The 14,384-nt window shown below is 58.2% G+C and overlaps 5 protein-coding genes across 7 annotated transcripts; all 5 read right to left on the reverse strand.

The window, feature by feature from the left end:
• Positions 1 to 101: 101 nt before the first annotated feature.
• On the reverse strand, positions 102 to 2,052 carry ABB37_09371 (hypothetical protein; the record flags this gene model as incomplete). 3 transcript variants are annotated; one of them, XM_015808797.1, is made up of 1 exon in its annotated part: positions 102 to 2,052. In XM_015808797.1, exon 1 carries the CDS (start codon positions 1,470 to 1,472, stop codon positions 102 to 104), a length of 1,371 nt encoding a protein of 456 aa, XP_015652510.1. In that variant the 5' UTR covers positions 1,473 to 2,052. The 3 variants fall into 3 exon arrangements, with proteins under 3 accessions (XP_015652510.1, XP_015652509.1, XP_015652508.1); XM_015808796.1 differs by having other exon boundaries at positions 102 to 1,975; XM_015808795.1 differs by having other exon boundaries at positions 102 to 1,935.
• Positions 2,053 to 2,623: 571 nt separating this feature from the next.
• Positions 2,624 to 4,531, reverse strand: ABB37_09372 (putative protein kinase; the record flags this gene model as incomplete). Its single annotated transcript, XM_015808798.1, has 1 exon — positions 2,624 to 4,531. The coding sequence occupies exon 1, from the start codon at positions 4,067 to 4,069 to the stop codon at positions 2,624 to 2,626; it is 1,446 nt and encodes a 481-aa protein (XP_015652511.1). The 5' UTR covers positions 4,070 to 4,531.
• A 436-nt stretch (positions 4,532 to 4,967) lies between these two features.
• On the reverse strand, positions 4,968 to 5,519 carry ABB37_09373 (hypothetical protein; the record flags this gene model as incomplete). The annotated part of the gene is made up of 1 exon (XM_015808799.1): positions 4,968 to 5,519. Exon 1 carries the CDS (start codon positions 5,394 to 5,396, stop codon positions 4,968 to 4,970), a length of 429 nt encoding a protein of 142 aa, XP_015652512.1. The 5' UTR covers positions 5,397 to 5,519.
• A 565-nt stretch (positions 5,520 to 6,084) lies between these two features.
• ABB37_09374 (hypothetical protein) lies at positions 6,085 to 8,336 on the reverse strand (the record flags this gene model as incomplete). The annotated part of the gene is made up of 1 exon (XM_015808800.1): positions 6,085 to 8,336. The coding sequence occupies exon 1, from the start codon at positions 7,951 to 7,953 to the stop codon at positions 6,085 to 6,087; it is 1,869 nt and encodes a 622-aa protein (XP_015652513.1). The 5' UTR covers positions 7,954 to 8,336.
• A 944-nt stretch (positions 8,337 to 9,280) lies between these two features.
• Positions 9,281 to 13,948, reverse strand: ABB37_09375 (hypothetical protein; the record flags this gene model as incomplete). Its single annotated transcript, XM_015808801.1, has 1 exon — positions 9,281 to 13,948. One exon carries the CDS (start codon positions 13,946 to 13,948, stop codon positions 9,281 to 9,283), a length of 4,668 nt encoding a protein of 1,555 aa, XP_015652514.1.
• Positions 13,949 to 14,384: the final 436 nt, after the last annotated feature.

Raw genomic sequence — 14,384 nt, forward strand, 5'->3', positions numbered from 1 at the left:
AATTGCTACACCCACCGTTTCAGTATCTAAAGGAGTGTCAGCCTTCACGAAGCAGACACTCTTTCATTCTAACTGTTTAAGTCATTTGCCGCTTCGACTTCCTAGTCGCTGTCATCGTCGTCGTCGTCGTCGGAAAACGAGGACTCGGAGCTGATGTCCTCGTCTTCCGACACCGACAACGAAGCCTCAGACTCGGAGTCGTCGCTGCCGCTGCCGCCGCGTCGCCGCTTGCGCTGCGCCGGCGGTGCTTTCGCCTTTGACGCTTTCGGTGCCGCCTTCTTCGCCGCGATCGGCGCTGCTGCATTGGCGCCGTCTTTTCCCGCTGTCCCTGCCTGCGGTGCCGCCTTCCTCGTCTTCGGTGCGGGCTTCTGCACTGCCTTTGCGTCCTTTGGCTTTGCCTTCATCGGCTTCTTCCCTGCCGCCGCACGCTCCTCCGGCGACTTCGCCAGACACTCCAACACGTGGTTGCGGTGCTTGCTCTTCACGCGGGCGTGGCACAGCGGACACTCCTCGTCCATGATGCAGGTCCCGACGAGCAGCTGCGTCTTCTCCGACTCAGCGCCGTCGTCATGCCGCGCCCGTGCCCGCGCTTCGCGCTGCGCCGCCTTTTCACGGTCCTTGCGCTCCCTCCACTCCTCCAGCGCGATTTGGTCAATCAAATGTTGATTCACCGGGTAGTACGGGAAGCCGAACTGCTTCTTGCAGCGCTTGCAGGTCTGCAGCTCGTCGTACATCGACACATCGTAGTCAAAAGGGGCGCTGCAGTGCGGGCAGTTGTGCAGTGCTGTGGCGCAGCCGAACTCGAAGAGGCAGAGCTGGCAGTGCACCTTCTTGCCCCAGTGGCCCATGAAGAGCGAGTACTGGGGGCGGGAGTCGGGCTCCCACTGCGAGCGGCACTTGGGGCAGCCAATGGTGGTCTGCCGGTACAGGTCGCCCACTCGTGGCTGACCAATCGGGGTGCGGTTGGTGGACACCTCCGGCTCCGTGTCGGCAGCCGCCCACTCCTCCCACGCCTCTTCCTCCGCGGCGGAGACCTCCTCCTCTGACGCCGCCTCCGACCCCTCCTCCTCTTCGTCACTTTCAGGCGTTTCCCTCTTCTGCTGCTGCTTCTTGGGTGGCTTCCTCGCCTTCTTCGTCCGTGTCTTCTTGCCGGGTGACGTGGGGCGGGCAGCAGCCGCAACAACAGCGGATGCCTTCTTCGCTGCCGACGTGGCCGCCTTCTTGCGCGCCTTCGGGTCGGCAAAGCACTCAAACGCGCGAACAAGGCACTGGAACGCCTCCGTCGCCTTGTCAAAGCTGCCCTGCAGGCGATCAGGGTGGATGACGCCGGCAAGTCGCATGTAATTGCGCCGCGCATCCGATACGGCGGTCTCCTCCGTGACAGGTGGAAGGCCCTCCGCGAGGGACAGCGTCACGAAGGGCTGGCCATCCGCCACCAGCACGCGCCTGGCAAGCTGGACCGCGTCGGCCATGGATCTTTGGGGAGGAAGAGAAGAAATATATATAAACAAAATAAATGCTTCAAAGACAGTAAAAACAAAAGCACAAGAGCGAGAACCGGATTGCAGGACGTGAAGAAATACCCTCTGTTGTGGTGCTCACGTAGTCCAGCGGGAAAAGAGTGATGAGTGAAGAGTAGAGGAGCGGTGAAGCTGCGTTAAGGTGTGCGTAGGAGCAGTAGACTGAGGAGAGCTTTGTCTGCGGTGGGTATGGCTAAAGAATAGATGTACGTGAGTGATGAAAGGAGAACACTACCGAGACGAGCCGCACAGCGTCCGTACAACAGTAACGTACTTAATCTAGGAAAGAATAATTTTCTTTATATAGATGATTTGACTTCGTTTTTGAGTGCCTTAATGTGTGTCTGTGTGTGCTGTATGCGGGGAGATAGTTTTACGCTGCGGAGACGTTCTCCCTTGACGATCGATGTATTTCTTGTGAGAGTAAAAGAATGGAATAACGGACCTCCGAATTCTGATATAAGCAGCACGGAGGAAAATTGACGGCAAGTTCGGTGTTTCTTTCTGATCGAATTGAGCTGGCGTAGTACTCTTTCGTTTTGCATTCCGTGCCGTACAGATGGAAGAGCAGTGAAGGGCGAGGAGGCGAAAACGTGAGGCGTAGTCGGCCTAAGCAGCAACAAAAACAACGAGTTCACGCCGTCCCTTGTTCACGCGCTGGAGAGGCGTCTGCAGCGGAGCAACAGCAAACAATGGATACATTTATTTATTTTTTTTGCCTCCCACGTTAACCTTCAGCGGCGGCTTGAGAGGAAATGTGGAGCGGCGCTTTCCATCGTCGTCGTCCCTTTTCCTTCTTTTCAGCCTGGGGAACGGATTGGCAGAGAAGATTTCTGAGCGGTTCGGCTGGAGAGAGACGATGTCGCTGCTGCCGCGGAGTCCCCTGCACAGCGGCAGTGCTTTTACTGTTTGGGAAAAGAGATCATTAAAAGAGCAACAGAAGATTTAAAAATTATGAAGCACAACAACCTCAAAAGAAAAAAGAAGGCAGGAGTAAACACCTGAGCACAAAGGAAACACAAAGGATCGTAGTAAACGCTGTCGGTTGCCCACGCCCAATCCTTTATTGCAGTACTTGCAGTCGAGTCAGAAAAGCACGCGCGTTACCAAAGATGAAGGCTGGTGCGCGGCAGGTAAGCGTGATACCACCGCTGCGGCGTGGCCAAGGACAAGATGTCGCTCTCCTCCTCTTGCATCTCGGAAGGCTCGAGCATCACCCACTGATCCAGCGTTTCCTTTTCCGCCTCCAAGAGACCAGAAAGCCGCATCTCCCTGATCTCTGCCACGCCGGCGGCGCAGGACTCGATAAAAGGGTTCACTTGTATCTCCGCGTAGCACGGCCGCTGCGACGGGTTGAAGGAGAGCATGGCCTGCACCAAGGCCTGCGCCGCCGACGAGGTGCCGTCCCACAGGGGCCCGCAGCAGGAGACACCCTTCTGCATCTCCTCATACTGCTTGTCAAACTTCCCCTTGTTCAGGAAGGGGCGATGGGCGGTGAGAAGGACGTACGCGACAACGCCGAGGCTGAAAATGTCGCCCTTGTGCATCGTGAGACCGCTCTCCTTGATGTCGAGGTGGCCCGCCGCGATGGCACCGATGCTCTCGGGCGGGGCGTAGTTGCGGGTGCCGCCCACTACAAACCACTGACCCTCCTCCTGCACGATGTACTCGGCCAGCCCAAAGTCGATGATCATCGGCGTGGCGTAGTCTGCGCTGAGCACGATGTTGTCCAGCTTAATGTCACGGTGGATGACGTGCTTTTCGCGGTAGAGGTAGTCGAGACCCGCCGCGACGCCCTCAATAACGTTTGCGGTGAAAGCTTCGAGCGGCAGCCGGTGCTGGCGTACGTACTCGTAGCCCTGCCGCACGGTTCCGCCCTCCCCGGCCTCCATGACGATGACGACGTACTCTCGTGTCTGGAACGCCTCCAGCAAGCGGGCCACGTTGCGGTGCTCGACGGAGGCGAGGATGCGCAGCTCCGTGACGGCCTTGCACCACCGCGTATAGGTGAGATTGGAAGACTTCAACACACACTTCAGAATGACGCGGCGGCGGTCCTTGGCGAGTCGATCTTCACACTTGTACACAGTGCCGAATGAGCCGCGGCCGATCTGGGCCCCCGTGTAGTACGAAGGGAACCGCTCCTGGATGGAGTCGAAGAAGGGGTACCCGCAGACCGGGTACTCCGCCAGCATGGTGTGGCAGCTCTGCAGGAGGGCGGTGATGTTGTGCGGTGCCAAGAAGGCCAGGATGCACTCAAAGGGCGTGCAGTCCATCGCGTGTTTCGTCGCATTCCAGAAGTGCTTGAAGATGATGGGCAGGCGACAGCTGTTGCAGCGGCGCAGCAGCGTGCCGTGACGCGTGGCCTGACGCGGTGCGCAGGCGTCGCAAAACACACGGCCACACCACTGACAGTGGTGCTTCGCGCAGAGCAGCCGATGAAAGCGTCGACGGCAGCGGCGGCCGTTGCAGACGTCCACGCGGGTCTCATCCTGCCATACCGCACCCGGTACCTCTAAAAGAGTGGGGGAGCTGCTGCTTGGCTGCATCTCCCTCGTCTACGAAATTGCCACAACAAAATAAAGCCCAGTGTACTCTGAAAGGCTGCACTGGGGCCTCTACGCACTCCGTAGATTACACGTGGCGGTGGGAAATTCCAGAGAACAAAGAAAAAAAAAGAGAATAGAGTAGTGCACACCGTGCCGTATCACACGAAGCACGGCTTGGATTAATAAAAAAAAAAGCAAATAACCTCTCTGTCAATGGGGCAATGAAAGAAGCTCCAGAAAGTTCATAAAGCAGGGAGAAAGTATATATATATATATATATATATATGAATTGTAGAGCAGCAGCACAAAGGCGCTTTGAATTTCGCGACACAAACAACGAGAACCGAATTGGCGCAAATTTGAGTAGCACAAACCGCAGTTAATCAACGTCGCTGTGGATGCGCATAACATGAAAGGCGAATTGGAATGACACACACACACACGCACGCGTGCGCTTCGCACTTCAATAAAGTGAATAAGAAGGGTGAAAAAAAGAGTAGGAGTGAAATAGGCGCCCAGAAAAGTCGGCAAGAGGCTCACCATACATTCGCGGTGCTAATGAAGAGCAAAACAGCTTCGTTTGAGCGAGTGGTGATGTCGCACCTCTTCCAGACACACACGCAAGGGCCAAGGAAAGGTAGATTCACTTTTCTGTGTTGTTTTTTTTTTTAGGCGAAGTTATACGTGACAGCAAAGTCTCCACGCGAAATGCAATTGCATGCGCGCGGTGCTGCGCAAGCGCCAACCACATTTTCTTCTTGTTAAGCTAATAATGTACTATTAAGGTGATTACACGTAAATGTGACTTTCAACAACACGACCGCTCTCCATGACAACTGTGATGCACAGGCGAGAAAAGAAAAAAGAGAAAGGAGAGAGGAGAAGCAGCAAGCCTGCTTCACAACTTTCCGATCGCCTTGTACCACAGGCGCTGCAGCCCAGTAGCCTCCTCCACATCGTTCTCCAACCCGGCAATTGCTTCGTCGCCTTCTAAGTAGCGGCGCACCTCGGGATCGTGGCGCGCGGCACAGCGCTTTAGCACGGCCATGTCGCGCTGACAGTGGCTGACCTCAAACATGTTGATCATCATACACTGGTGCAGTTTCTCAGCTTCGTGGCCGCACAGTTTTGGGAGCTCGAACTGCGTGTACGCGTACTTCGTGCCTTGCGTGCGTTCGGTCCAGCTCTTGACACACGCGTAAAACTTTTCTCGCTGCGGGTCACAGGCACCTCTGGGCCGATCCGGGCTGTAGTCGTACTCCTTCAAGCACTCGCGCCACAGTTTGGAAGGCACCGCGCAAGGCGCTGATTCGCTAGCGGTCGACATGCTGCTGTGCGAACACGTGTTCTAGAACTGCTGAATGTGAAGAGAGGAGAACGCGAATACACGGCGGCGACGAGGCGAAAAGAGATCGCTCCTCCTCCCGAGTAATGGGTTTTTCTCCTTTTCTTTGATTTCGCGTTCGCAAGGGTGATCGCGATGGAGCATCGTCGACACACCGATGATTGACAGGTCGGATTGTGCGGCGCGTATAAGAATGAAGCGAGAGGGGAGAGAAAAGGAGGAGTTTGCGGCGTTCATTGGAGGGCATCCCGCACATCTGGCGAACACAACGGCTCTCTTTCTTCTCCGGTTATCTGTTGGGTACAATCAAACTCCTTCACATTTGATGGGAAAACAGTGCGTTTCCTTTTCGCCTCATTGGCCGGCAAAAACACGGGCACTTCACAAACAATCAGGAGGGAGGGCAGCAAGAGTACGCCGTGTCTTGTTGGCCGCCCTTCTGGTAGGCTTCCTGCGCCTCCTTCCACGGGATAAACGGTTAGAAGCGATGCGCGCCCTTTCATTTCATCTTCTCAATGCCAAAGATGTGTGTTCGTCTACAGAACGACACCCGCATACGGCGCTTTCATAGATAATTGGAATTGGCTGTGTTTGCGTGTGATTCTTAATCCGCCCACATTACAGCAGTGGTGGGGGCAGACAGCGGAAGAAAACAATAAAAAAAGACGGATCAGCTTTGGAATGCGTGCATGGGGTGATCCGACGGTCGATCCACAATGAGAAAGAAGGAGCGAAACGCAATGGCCCATCGATCATGATCGGTCGCGTCGTGCGCACGCAGTAGGAGCTTGTATTCCTTGCGGTCTTCGTGATAGATCACGCACAAGTCGCGGCCCGGACGGCTGGCTTTCTTGTGCGTTTTGGTGGTCGGACAGGTGACGATGCGCGTGTCGGTGGTGTTGAGCCGAATAAAGCCAACCGGCTTGCGGCATTGCTCGTCCTGGTAGTACCCGAGGCAGACGCTGTCGTTGCACAAGGCAAGAATGAAGTAGCGGCGCTTCCAAGTGGAGATAAGACTGAGGTTGTGACGGCCAATGGAGCACTTCGCAAGCCACCCACAACAACTACCGTCCTGCGCGGAAGTCAGCGGCGGCATCGCTGCCAAATCCGTGTCGGGGCTGCCGTCGCTCCCCGCCACGGCCTTTTCCGCCTCCGCATCCTCCACGTCCACGTCCACATCGTCGCCCGCGGCGGAGAGACTGACCTCCTCCTCCTCGTCTTCGTCTGCCTCTCCTCCGTCCTCCGCCGCCTTTGGGTGCGAAGTACTCATCGAGTTGCCCGCAGGCGAGCTCGATGTCACGCCACTTCCAAATGCAGTCGCAGCGGAATCATTCTCGACTTGCAAAAGAGGGATAGCCACCTCCGCAGCGGTGGTGGTGACGGGCCGCTGCTGAAGGAGCGTTGAGTAACTCGGCGGTGTCGCCTCCGGCATGCGCAGACCGCGTGTGGCCTCGACAACGGCGTCGCGCACCGCCGTCTCCGACTCTTGCACCGCCTGCCCGCTTTGGAAGTAACTCTCGGTCACCTTTGCTACCGGCGGCTCTGTCAGACTGTCGGCGCTCTGCGTCGCCTCCGGCTCGTATATGTAGCCGCGGCCGCACGGCTGCCCACGCAGAAACTGCCCATAGTAAACCTTACCCGCCGGGTGCTGATAGCACAAGCACCCCACACCGTTCAGCTCGCCAGCCGCGAAGTCGCCCTTGTAGAAGTCTCCGTTTGCAAAAGTCATGCAGCCCGACCCGTGCGGCACGTCGTCCTGCCACTCCCCGTCGTACCCGCGCAGCGAACCCGGAAAGCGCAGCGTGCCTTTAATTTTCCTACCGTTCTCGAGCAACCCGCGGTAGACGCGGGGACCGTTCTCGTAGGTGATGGTGCCGAACCCTGTCACGGTGCCCCGCACAAACTGTCCATCGTAGACGTCCCCATTGGGCAATACGATCTTGCCACGGCCGTTACGCAGGCCGTGATCGAACTCACCCGTGTATACACTCCCATCCGCAAAGGTGAAAGCGTTGACGCCGTCGCCGCCGTTGCTTCCACTGCCGCTACCGTGTGGTTGACCGCCGTCGAAGAGGCCCTCGTACGTGTCCCCGCTGTCCCACCGCATCACGCCGTGGCCGTGCGGGACGCCGTTCCTCCATTCTCCGTCGTACGACACAACCGTGGTGGGGTCAAGACCTGCTTCCGAGAGGGCAGCGAGCGCAGCGGAGGTGGTCGCACCGTGGACCCGCACCGCCCCGCGTGGTACGTCGGACGGCGATGTCGCGACGCCGGTGCTGCGCAGCGTATCTGCGGATGCACCGCCACTGAAGCGGCCGTTGCCGGTGAGTTTGTTTTGGTGGAAGGTGCCGCTGTAGGAGCCACGAGCGCAGGTGAGGCAGCCGTCGCCGCTCAAGGTGTGCGCCGTGACGCTGCCGGTGTAGGTCACGCCGCGGCTGATCTCCTGCGGTGTGCTGTAGACGCCATCGTCCAGTGCGATTTGTGTCTCAGGGGCCACGAGGTCCGTGGTGCACAGCAGAGGGGCTCTCTCTTCGCCCATCAGCACGTTCGACTCCCGCGAGGTGACGTGCAGAAACACAAAAGCCCTGAGGAGTGCACTCTCACGCTACGAACGAGAAGGTTCCTCACTACTCTGTTTCCTTCCTCTCTCTCTCAGCGGGCATTCTCACAGCGGACTCCACAGAAGGAGGAGAAGAAGCGATCAGCTCTCACGAGGTGCGTAGAAGACGATCGTAACAGTGAGAAGAAGGAAAGGAGGTGGAAGAACAGACACGGCCTAGCAGCGCAGCGGCCGCAACAAGAAGAGCAACGTCTACTCCTGTCGACAAGAGCAGGGGGCCTAGTGTGAGAAGCGGAATAGCAACGAGGTGCGAAAAGGCAACGAAGAAAACAGCAAATGAAAGAAGAGCAAAGCAGTACAACTGTCGAGCAGCAGAGTTCCACGTGGAAAAGACCGAGAGAGTCCGCAAGACGCGAGAGCGAATGGAGGGAAAAGCGAGCGAGAGATTAAAAACGGAGGCGCTCGAACGACACGCAAAGACGCTGCTCAAAGAACAAGATACTCCTTTGCACCTACTTTGCTGTTGCCAACTTGCGTACGGTGCAGGCCCTGCTTCATTATTATTATTATTATTATTCTTTGCTAACGATGCGTGCGACTTTGATCCAGTGGTGCGCGAGTCACCGAGTCGGAGCTGCAATCCGCCACTGGCATGTACGCTTGATTGAGTAGCAGAAAGAGGTTCAATTCGGATCAGCTGCTCGTCCCTGCGCAACTCAACGACTGTCCTCGACTGACATGGTGTCAAGTCAGCCGAGAGGCGTATGAAGTACTAGCTTCGCTTTGTTGTTCGTTTTGTTTCATGCGGTTGGGCGCGCAATGAAAGAAAAGCTCCGACATTTTTTTGCTCTATTGTACAGGGAAAACAAACGGGGGGAATAGACCGACGCCGACTGTGGTGGCAACGAATTCAGGAACATACAAACATAAGAAAGCGCCGGAGACAAAAATGGAAAACGTTTACAGCTAAAACCAGCAGCAAATGCAGCGTGAAGGCCTCGACTGCCCGTGCATGCGGAGCAGAAGCGCAGATGAAAGCGATTCAACAGTCCATCTTGCGTCAGCTCCACGGAAGCAACGCCAGTCTCTGCATCCGAAGTTGGGTGCGCACAACAGAAAGTGAACAACAGCAGCGCTCAACAGCAAAAAAAAAATATATATAATTAAAAAGAAGCGCAAAGAGCAACAATACTGAGCATCTTGTCGAACAATAAAAACACAAGAGCAGAAAACCCCACAAAACTGAAATGCAGCCGGCCGTATCGTGCATTTCTTAGACCAATCATCTCGTATTCCCCTGTCCCCCTCAGCGCAGGGAGAAGTCCTCCTCTTCGCGAGGCAGAGCGGTGCGCTTCCTCGGCGCACGCGGTGGGGGAGACAAGTCCTCCGCCCTCCCACCAGCATTCGATCTTGTCGGCTGTCTGCGCTGTGCGGCCTGTGTCTGCGCCGGTGCGGAAGCGGCACGGGGGTCGACGGGCACGTGCAACGCCTTCAGCCGCATCACCGTCGCACCCTCCAACTCTGGTGGAAAGGGGTACTGCAAACCCAGCCTGTCTGCCATCGCCATGTACTCTACCAGCTTCTCTTTGGTCGGCATCAGCTGATCTGCCAGCGCCTTGATCTCCGCGTCCTTCTGCTTCAACTTCTTTTGAAGCTTCCGCAGCTCGCCGTGGCGCGCAGTGGCGGGCCCGTCCTGCGACATCGTCGGCGACTCCTTCTCCGTGGCGTCTGCCCTGGCTAAACGGTTCTTGAGGTCTCTGTTCTCCATCTGCAGGCGGTCCAGTTCATCCTGGCAGCGCCGCAGCTGCATCTGCGAGTCGGCGATGGCCTGGTTGCGGAAGGAGCCTTTGCCGCCAACGTTGGTGAAGCTGCTGTTGCCCGATCGTGTCGAGGTCTGACGTTCATCCAGGCTCTGTTGCCTCATTGTCTTCTGTTCCTGCATCAAGGCAATCTGCTTGTTGAGGTCGCGCCGCTCCTCGTCCATTGACGTCTGCGCCAGCTCCAAATCCTCGTGGGCGGCCGCCACGTCCTCCTCGGCTTGCTGCAGCTGCGCGGTGAGGTCTGCGATGGTTGCCTTGAGCTGCGTGTTCTCCGCCTTCAGCTGCGTCAACTCTCGCTGCGCCTGGGCAAGCGAGGACTGCACGTCCTGCGCAGCGGCGTTTGTCGCGGTTGATGCCACCGCAGGAGCCGGCGCAGCAGCGAGAATATCCTCTCCGTCGTCGATGGGCCCCACCTGCTCCGCCAGCGTCTTCTTCTTGCGGATCTTCTTTACCTTCTTCTTCGTCGGTTTGCCTAGAGGAGAGGAATCGACCACCGCACCATCATGTTCGCCCTCCTCCGCACCTTCCGCCGTAGCAGCAGCGCCGGCGGCAGAAGAAGAAAGGCTTGGCACCATGACAGCGGTACGCGGCGCTGCCGCTGCTGCTTCCTGTGCCTCGTGTAGGTGCTCCTCCAGCTCCTGAATCTGCGCCTCGTAGGCCTCGCGGTCCTGTGCGGCCTTCTCCATCGCAATGTTGAAGGTAGCCTTCTGTTCCTGCAGCTGAGCCTGCAGCTGCAGCATGTCCATCTGGTGCGACCCCGCGATGGCTAACGAAGAGGCGGACACCGCCTGGTTGGCCGGGGCCTGGTTGACGCTGAGCTGCTGCTTTAACTGTGCGTTCTCCGCCATGAGGGACTCCACACTCTTCTTGAGGCTATCCGCCTTCGCAATCGCCGCCGTGTACGCGGTGCGATCTGACGACGACATTTTATTCTTCAACTGCGTCTGCAACATCGTGATGGTGTGACGGTCTTCCTCCGTATCGATCTGCCGCTGCAGCTGCGTGCGCTTCATCTCGCCGGCAATCCGCTCATTCTCGGTTTGTAGGTCGTAGATGCGCTTCTGGAAAGCTTCAATGACGATGGGGTCAGGGCCGGAGGCGACAGAGGAAGCAGCAGGGGCGGCCACCGGGGCCGGAGGAGCCGAACTCGACGAGGCCTCGCTGCGGCTGCTGACTTCCCGTTCGAAAGCTGGGGCAGGCAACTCAGCGGTCTTGGCGGGTTGAACCTCCGTCACTGCGATCACGGGGAGTGCCGCCACGGCCGTGGTGCCGTTATTGGTGCCCTGCACCGCAGCTGCGCCATTATGGTTGCCGTCCTCCGCCGCGGCTGCCTGCAGGGTACTAATTTGGCCCTGGAGGCGCTTGATCTCGTTGCTCAAGGCCTCCTCGCGGCGGCACTTGTCCTCGAACGCGCGTTGCTGCTTTGTCGCCTTCTCCTGCAGCTCTGCGATGGCCGTCTTGCTCTTCTGCGCCTCTGCGTCCATGGCTGCGATCTGAGCGGTGTGAGCGGCGTTGGTGCTCGTCAGCTCCGCCGCACGCTTCTGCTCCTTTGTGAGGCGATCGTTGAGGGCGGTGCGGTCGGCCTGGTAGCGGTCCTGCAGTGTCTCGATCTCCTTCACTCGCTCGTCGTTCTCTACCTCCAGGTCGGAGATGGTCTGGCGGTAGATGAGGATTTCTGACTTGCGCTTCTCCAGCTCGCCGTTCAGGCGCTTGATGTCCTCGTTCGCCTTGTCGCGCTCGACAACGACGGACTGGTACAGGCCCTCCGCCACGTACTGTCCGTCGCGTGCCTGCACCTCGGCAATCGTCGCCCGTGCCTGGGCCAGCTCGTTGCGCACGTTTTGGATTTCCTTTTGGGTGTTTGCCTCCGCGGTGGCCTTGCTGGCGGCGCGGTCCTGCTCCATGTGCAGCGCCATCTCCTTGATGCCGTCCTGCATGTCGTTCATCTGCTGCTCCAGCGAGGCGTTGACCTGCGTGAGGCGGGTGTTCTCGCTGGTCAGCATACCCAACTTTTCGCGCAGCTTTGCCTCGCTCTCGCTGAGTGCCGTGACCTGGTCCTGCCACGTCCGTACGTTGTTGTTCTGCGTCGACGAGATGGCCTGCTGGGCATCGGTGACCGACTTCAGTCGCTCTATTTCAGCTTTCGACTCCTCTAACCTGCGCTGCAGCGGCTCCATGGTGTTGGCCAGCTTTTCCTTCTCCGCCTTGAGCTCGGCGTACTGGCTCATGTTGATGTTGCTGCTCTGCGCCAGCTCCATGTACGCAATCGTCTCCTTCGCCTTCACCAGGCGTTCCTCCATCTGCTGGGTGGCAGACAGGCGATCCTCCAACAACTTCTTCTCCTTTGTCACGTCATCCAGCTGCTTCTGCAGCGCCGCCATGTTCTCGGTGCTGCGCTTCTCCTGCCGCAGCTCCAACGACTGCTTGTCGAACTGCTCCTTGAAGGTATCGAGCTGGGCGGTCGCACTACGCACATCGGAGGTCAGCGAGGCACACTTCTTCAGCAAAAATGTGACGCGCTGCTTGTCCTCGTCGGAGCGCTGCCGCAGCGTGCGTGCCTCGGCGTCGCGGGCCGCCGCGTACGTCTGCGCCTGCTGCAACTCCACCACGAGCCGATCACGCTCAAACTCCAGTTTGGAAATGCGGTCCTTCGAGTTGTTCAGCAGCTCCAGTACCTCGGACTCGTCCATGGACAAGTTGGCCTCCGCAACCTTTCCCTTCTGCGCATCCTCCAGAAAGGCGATGCGCTGCTGATACAACTCCACCTCTCGCGTCAAGCTTTCCTGCTCTGACTTGAGCTTCTCGTAGTCGTCCGCAGGGGCCGACTGCCGCAGCTGGTGCTCCTTCGCGGACACCTGCTCCGAGCTCTCCGCCAGCTTCGTCTCGAGCGCCCTGTACTTCCTCTCCTGCTTCACCGTGCTATCCACGATTTGGTTGCGCAGGTCCTGCACGGTGGCCTGAGAGGCAGCGAGTTCGTCGCGCGCGCGAGCGAGTTCTTGCCGCAGCTCATCACAGCGAGAGCACGTCTTGGAAAGATTGAAGAAGTGCGCCAGCTGCTGCTTCAAGCTGTCGAGCTCCTCCGAGTGCACGGAGTCCTTGGCGGTGAGTTGATTCCGCATCTCCTCCACCTTTTGCTTGTGCGTCGCCGCCTCCTTGTTTTTTTCTACGAGTGAGTTGCGCATTCTCGCGAGTTCATCGCGCAGGGCATCCCGCTCCGCGCTGGCCCTCGCGAGGGCGTCGGCGGTGGCCGTATCCACTGCCGGCTGCGACCTTGGCGTGGTCTTCACCGTCGCAACGGCAGGGGCCGCGACGGCGGCGGCGATGGCGTCGTTCCGCAGTGTTGTGTTTTCGACCTTCAGTGCGCGCAGCTCGACTTGCAGGCTACGCAGTTGCTCGTCTGCCTTGTCCCTCTGCTCTTGTGCGCGGCGCAGCTGCGCCTGAAGCTCCTGCACGGCGCCCGCGTCGGTCTGTTCGGCCACCGGAACGACACGAATGGACACGGCCGCGGCGGTACTGCTCATTGTCTGCTGCTGCTCATGCACCAGCTTGCCCAGCTCCTGCGCATTGAGGTGTGCGTTGTGCAACCCCTCGACTAAGGCCTGCACCTCGTCGTTGCTCGACGCATGACTGGCCTTGTAAGCCATGAACTCAGCTTTCAGAGCCTCACACAACTGCTCTAGCTGTTCCCGCGCGGCCGCCTTCGAGCCGCCAAACCACCCTTTCTTGTCGGGCTCAAAGAGGGACTGCAGGACGGAGGTCTCCTGCAGCGGCTGCTCCGCCAAGGCGGTGAGTTTCATCTCGAGCGCTGCGACTTGGCCGGTGAGGCGGCCATTTTCATCGCACACCTTCGTGAGCGTATTGGACAGCATCGCGCCCTCCCTCTCCAGCTGCCGAAGGCGCCGTACCAGGGCGTTGGCCTCGTCCTCGCTGGACACGTCTTGCACGGCAGCAGAGGGGGGAGTTGAGGCAGAGGAGGCCCCTCTGCTAGGACCTGCGCCTCCGTTGTCGCTGCTATTCCTATTGGGGAGTGCGGCGTCGCCGCTGAGCTGCACTCGGCGCACCAGCTTGCGCTTGCTGCCGGGCGGCGGGTGGGCCGCGGCATCTCCAGCGGCGCCACCGCCCACCCCTTCGTTAGGGTCGGCATGCATGTCCATCTCGGACAGCTAACCTCTATACGCACAGTAAAACACTTAACGAGATTTGTTTTTGTCGGGAGCTTCTTGTTTTGATAGCAGAAGGAAAACAGGAAAAGAAAGCGGAAAGGCGCAGCACAGAAGGAGGCAGCAAAAATGTTTCAGTGCTTCGTACAACGCAACAACACAGTTAAATGAGCTCGCAAGTCTCTTGTAGGTGTATGTACTTGCGTGCCCGCGGTGTTTCCTGTGCGTAACCAGTGACACCGCCCTCTCTCTCTCGCTGTCTCTACACAGACACACCCACACAGACAGGTAGACACAACCAACGCGCTACTCCTATGGAGGAAAAGGCGGAACACCAAGATTTGAAAAAAAGAAAAAATGAGAGGAGCGAAGGCTCTCTAAGGGTTGTGTTCCTCGAAATGCGTACGTGCTGCCGGTAAGTTGCATTACG

The sequence above is a fragment of the Leptomonas pyrrhocoris genome (genome assembly GCF_001293395.1).
Source record: "Leptomonas pyrrhocoris isolate H10 chromosome Unknown, whole genome shotgun sequence".
Lineage (NCBI taxonomy): Eukaryota > Euglenozoa > Kinetoplastea > Trypanosomatida > Trypanosomatidae > Leptomonas > Leptomonas pyrrhocoris.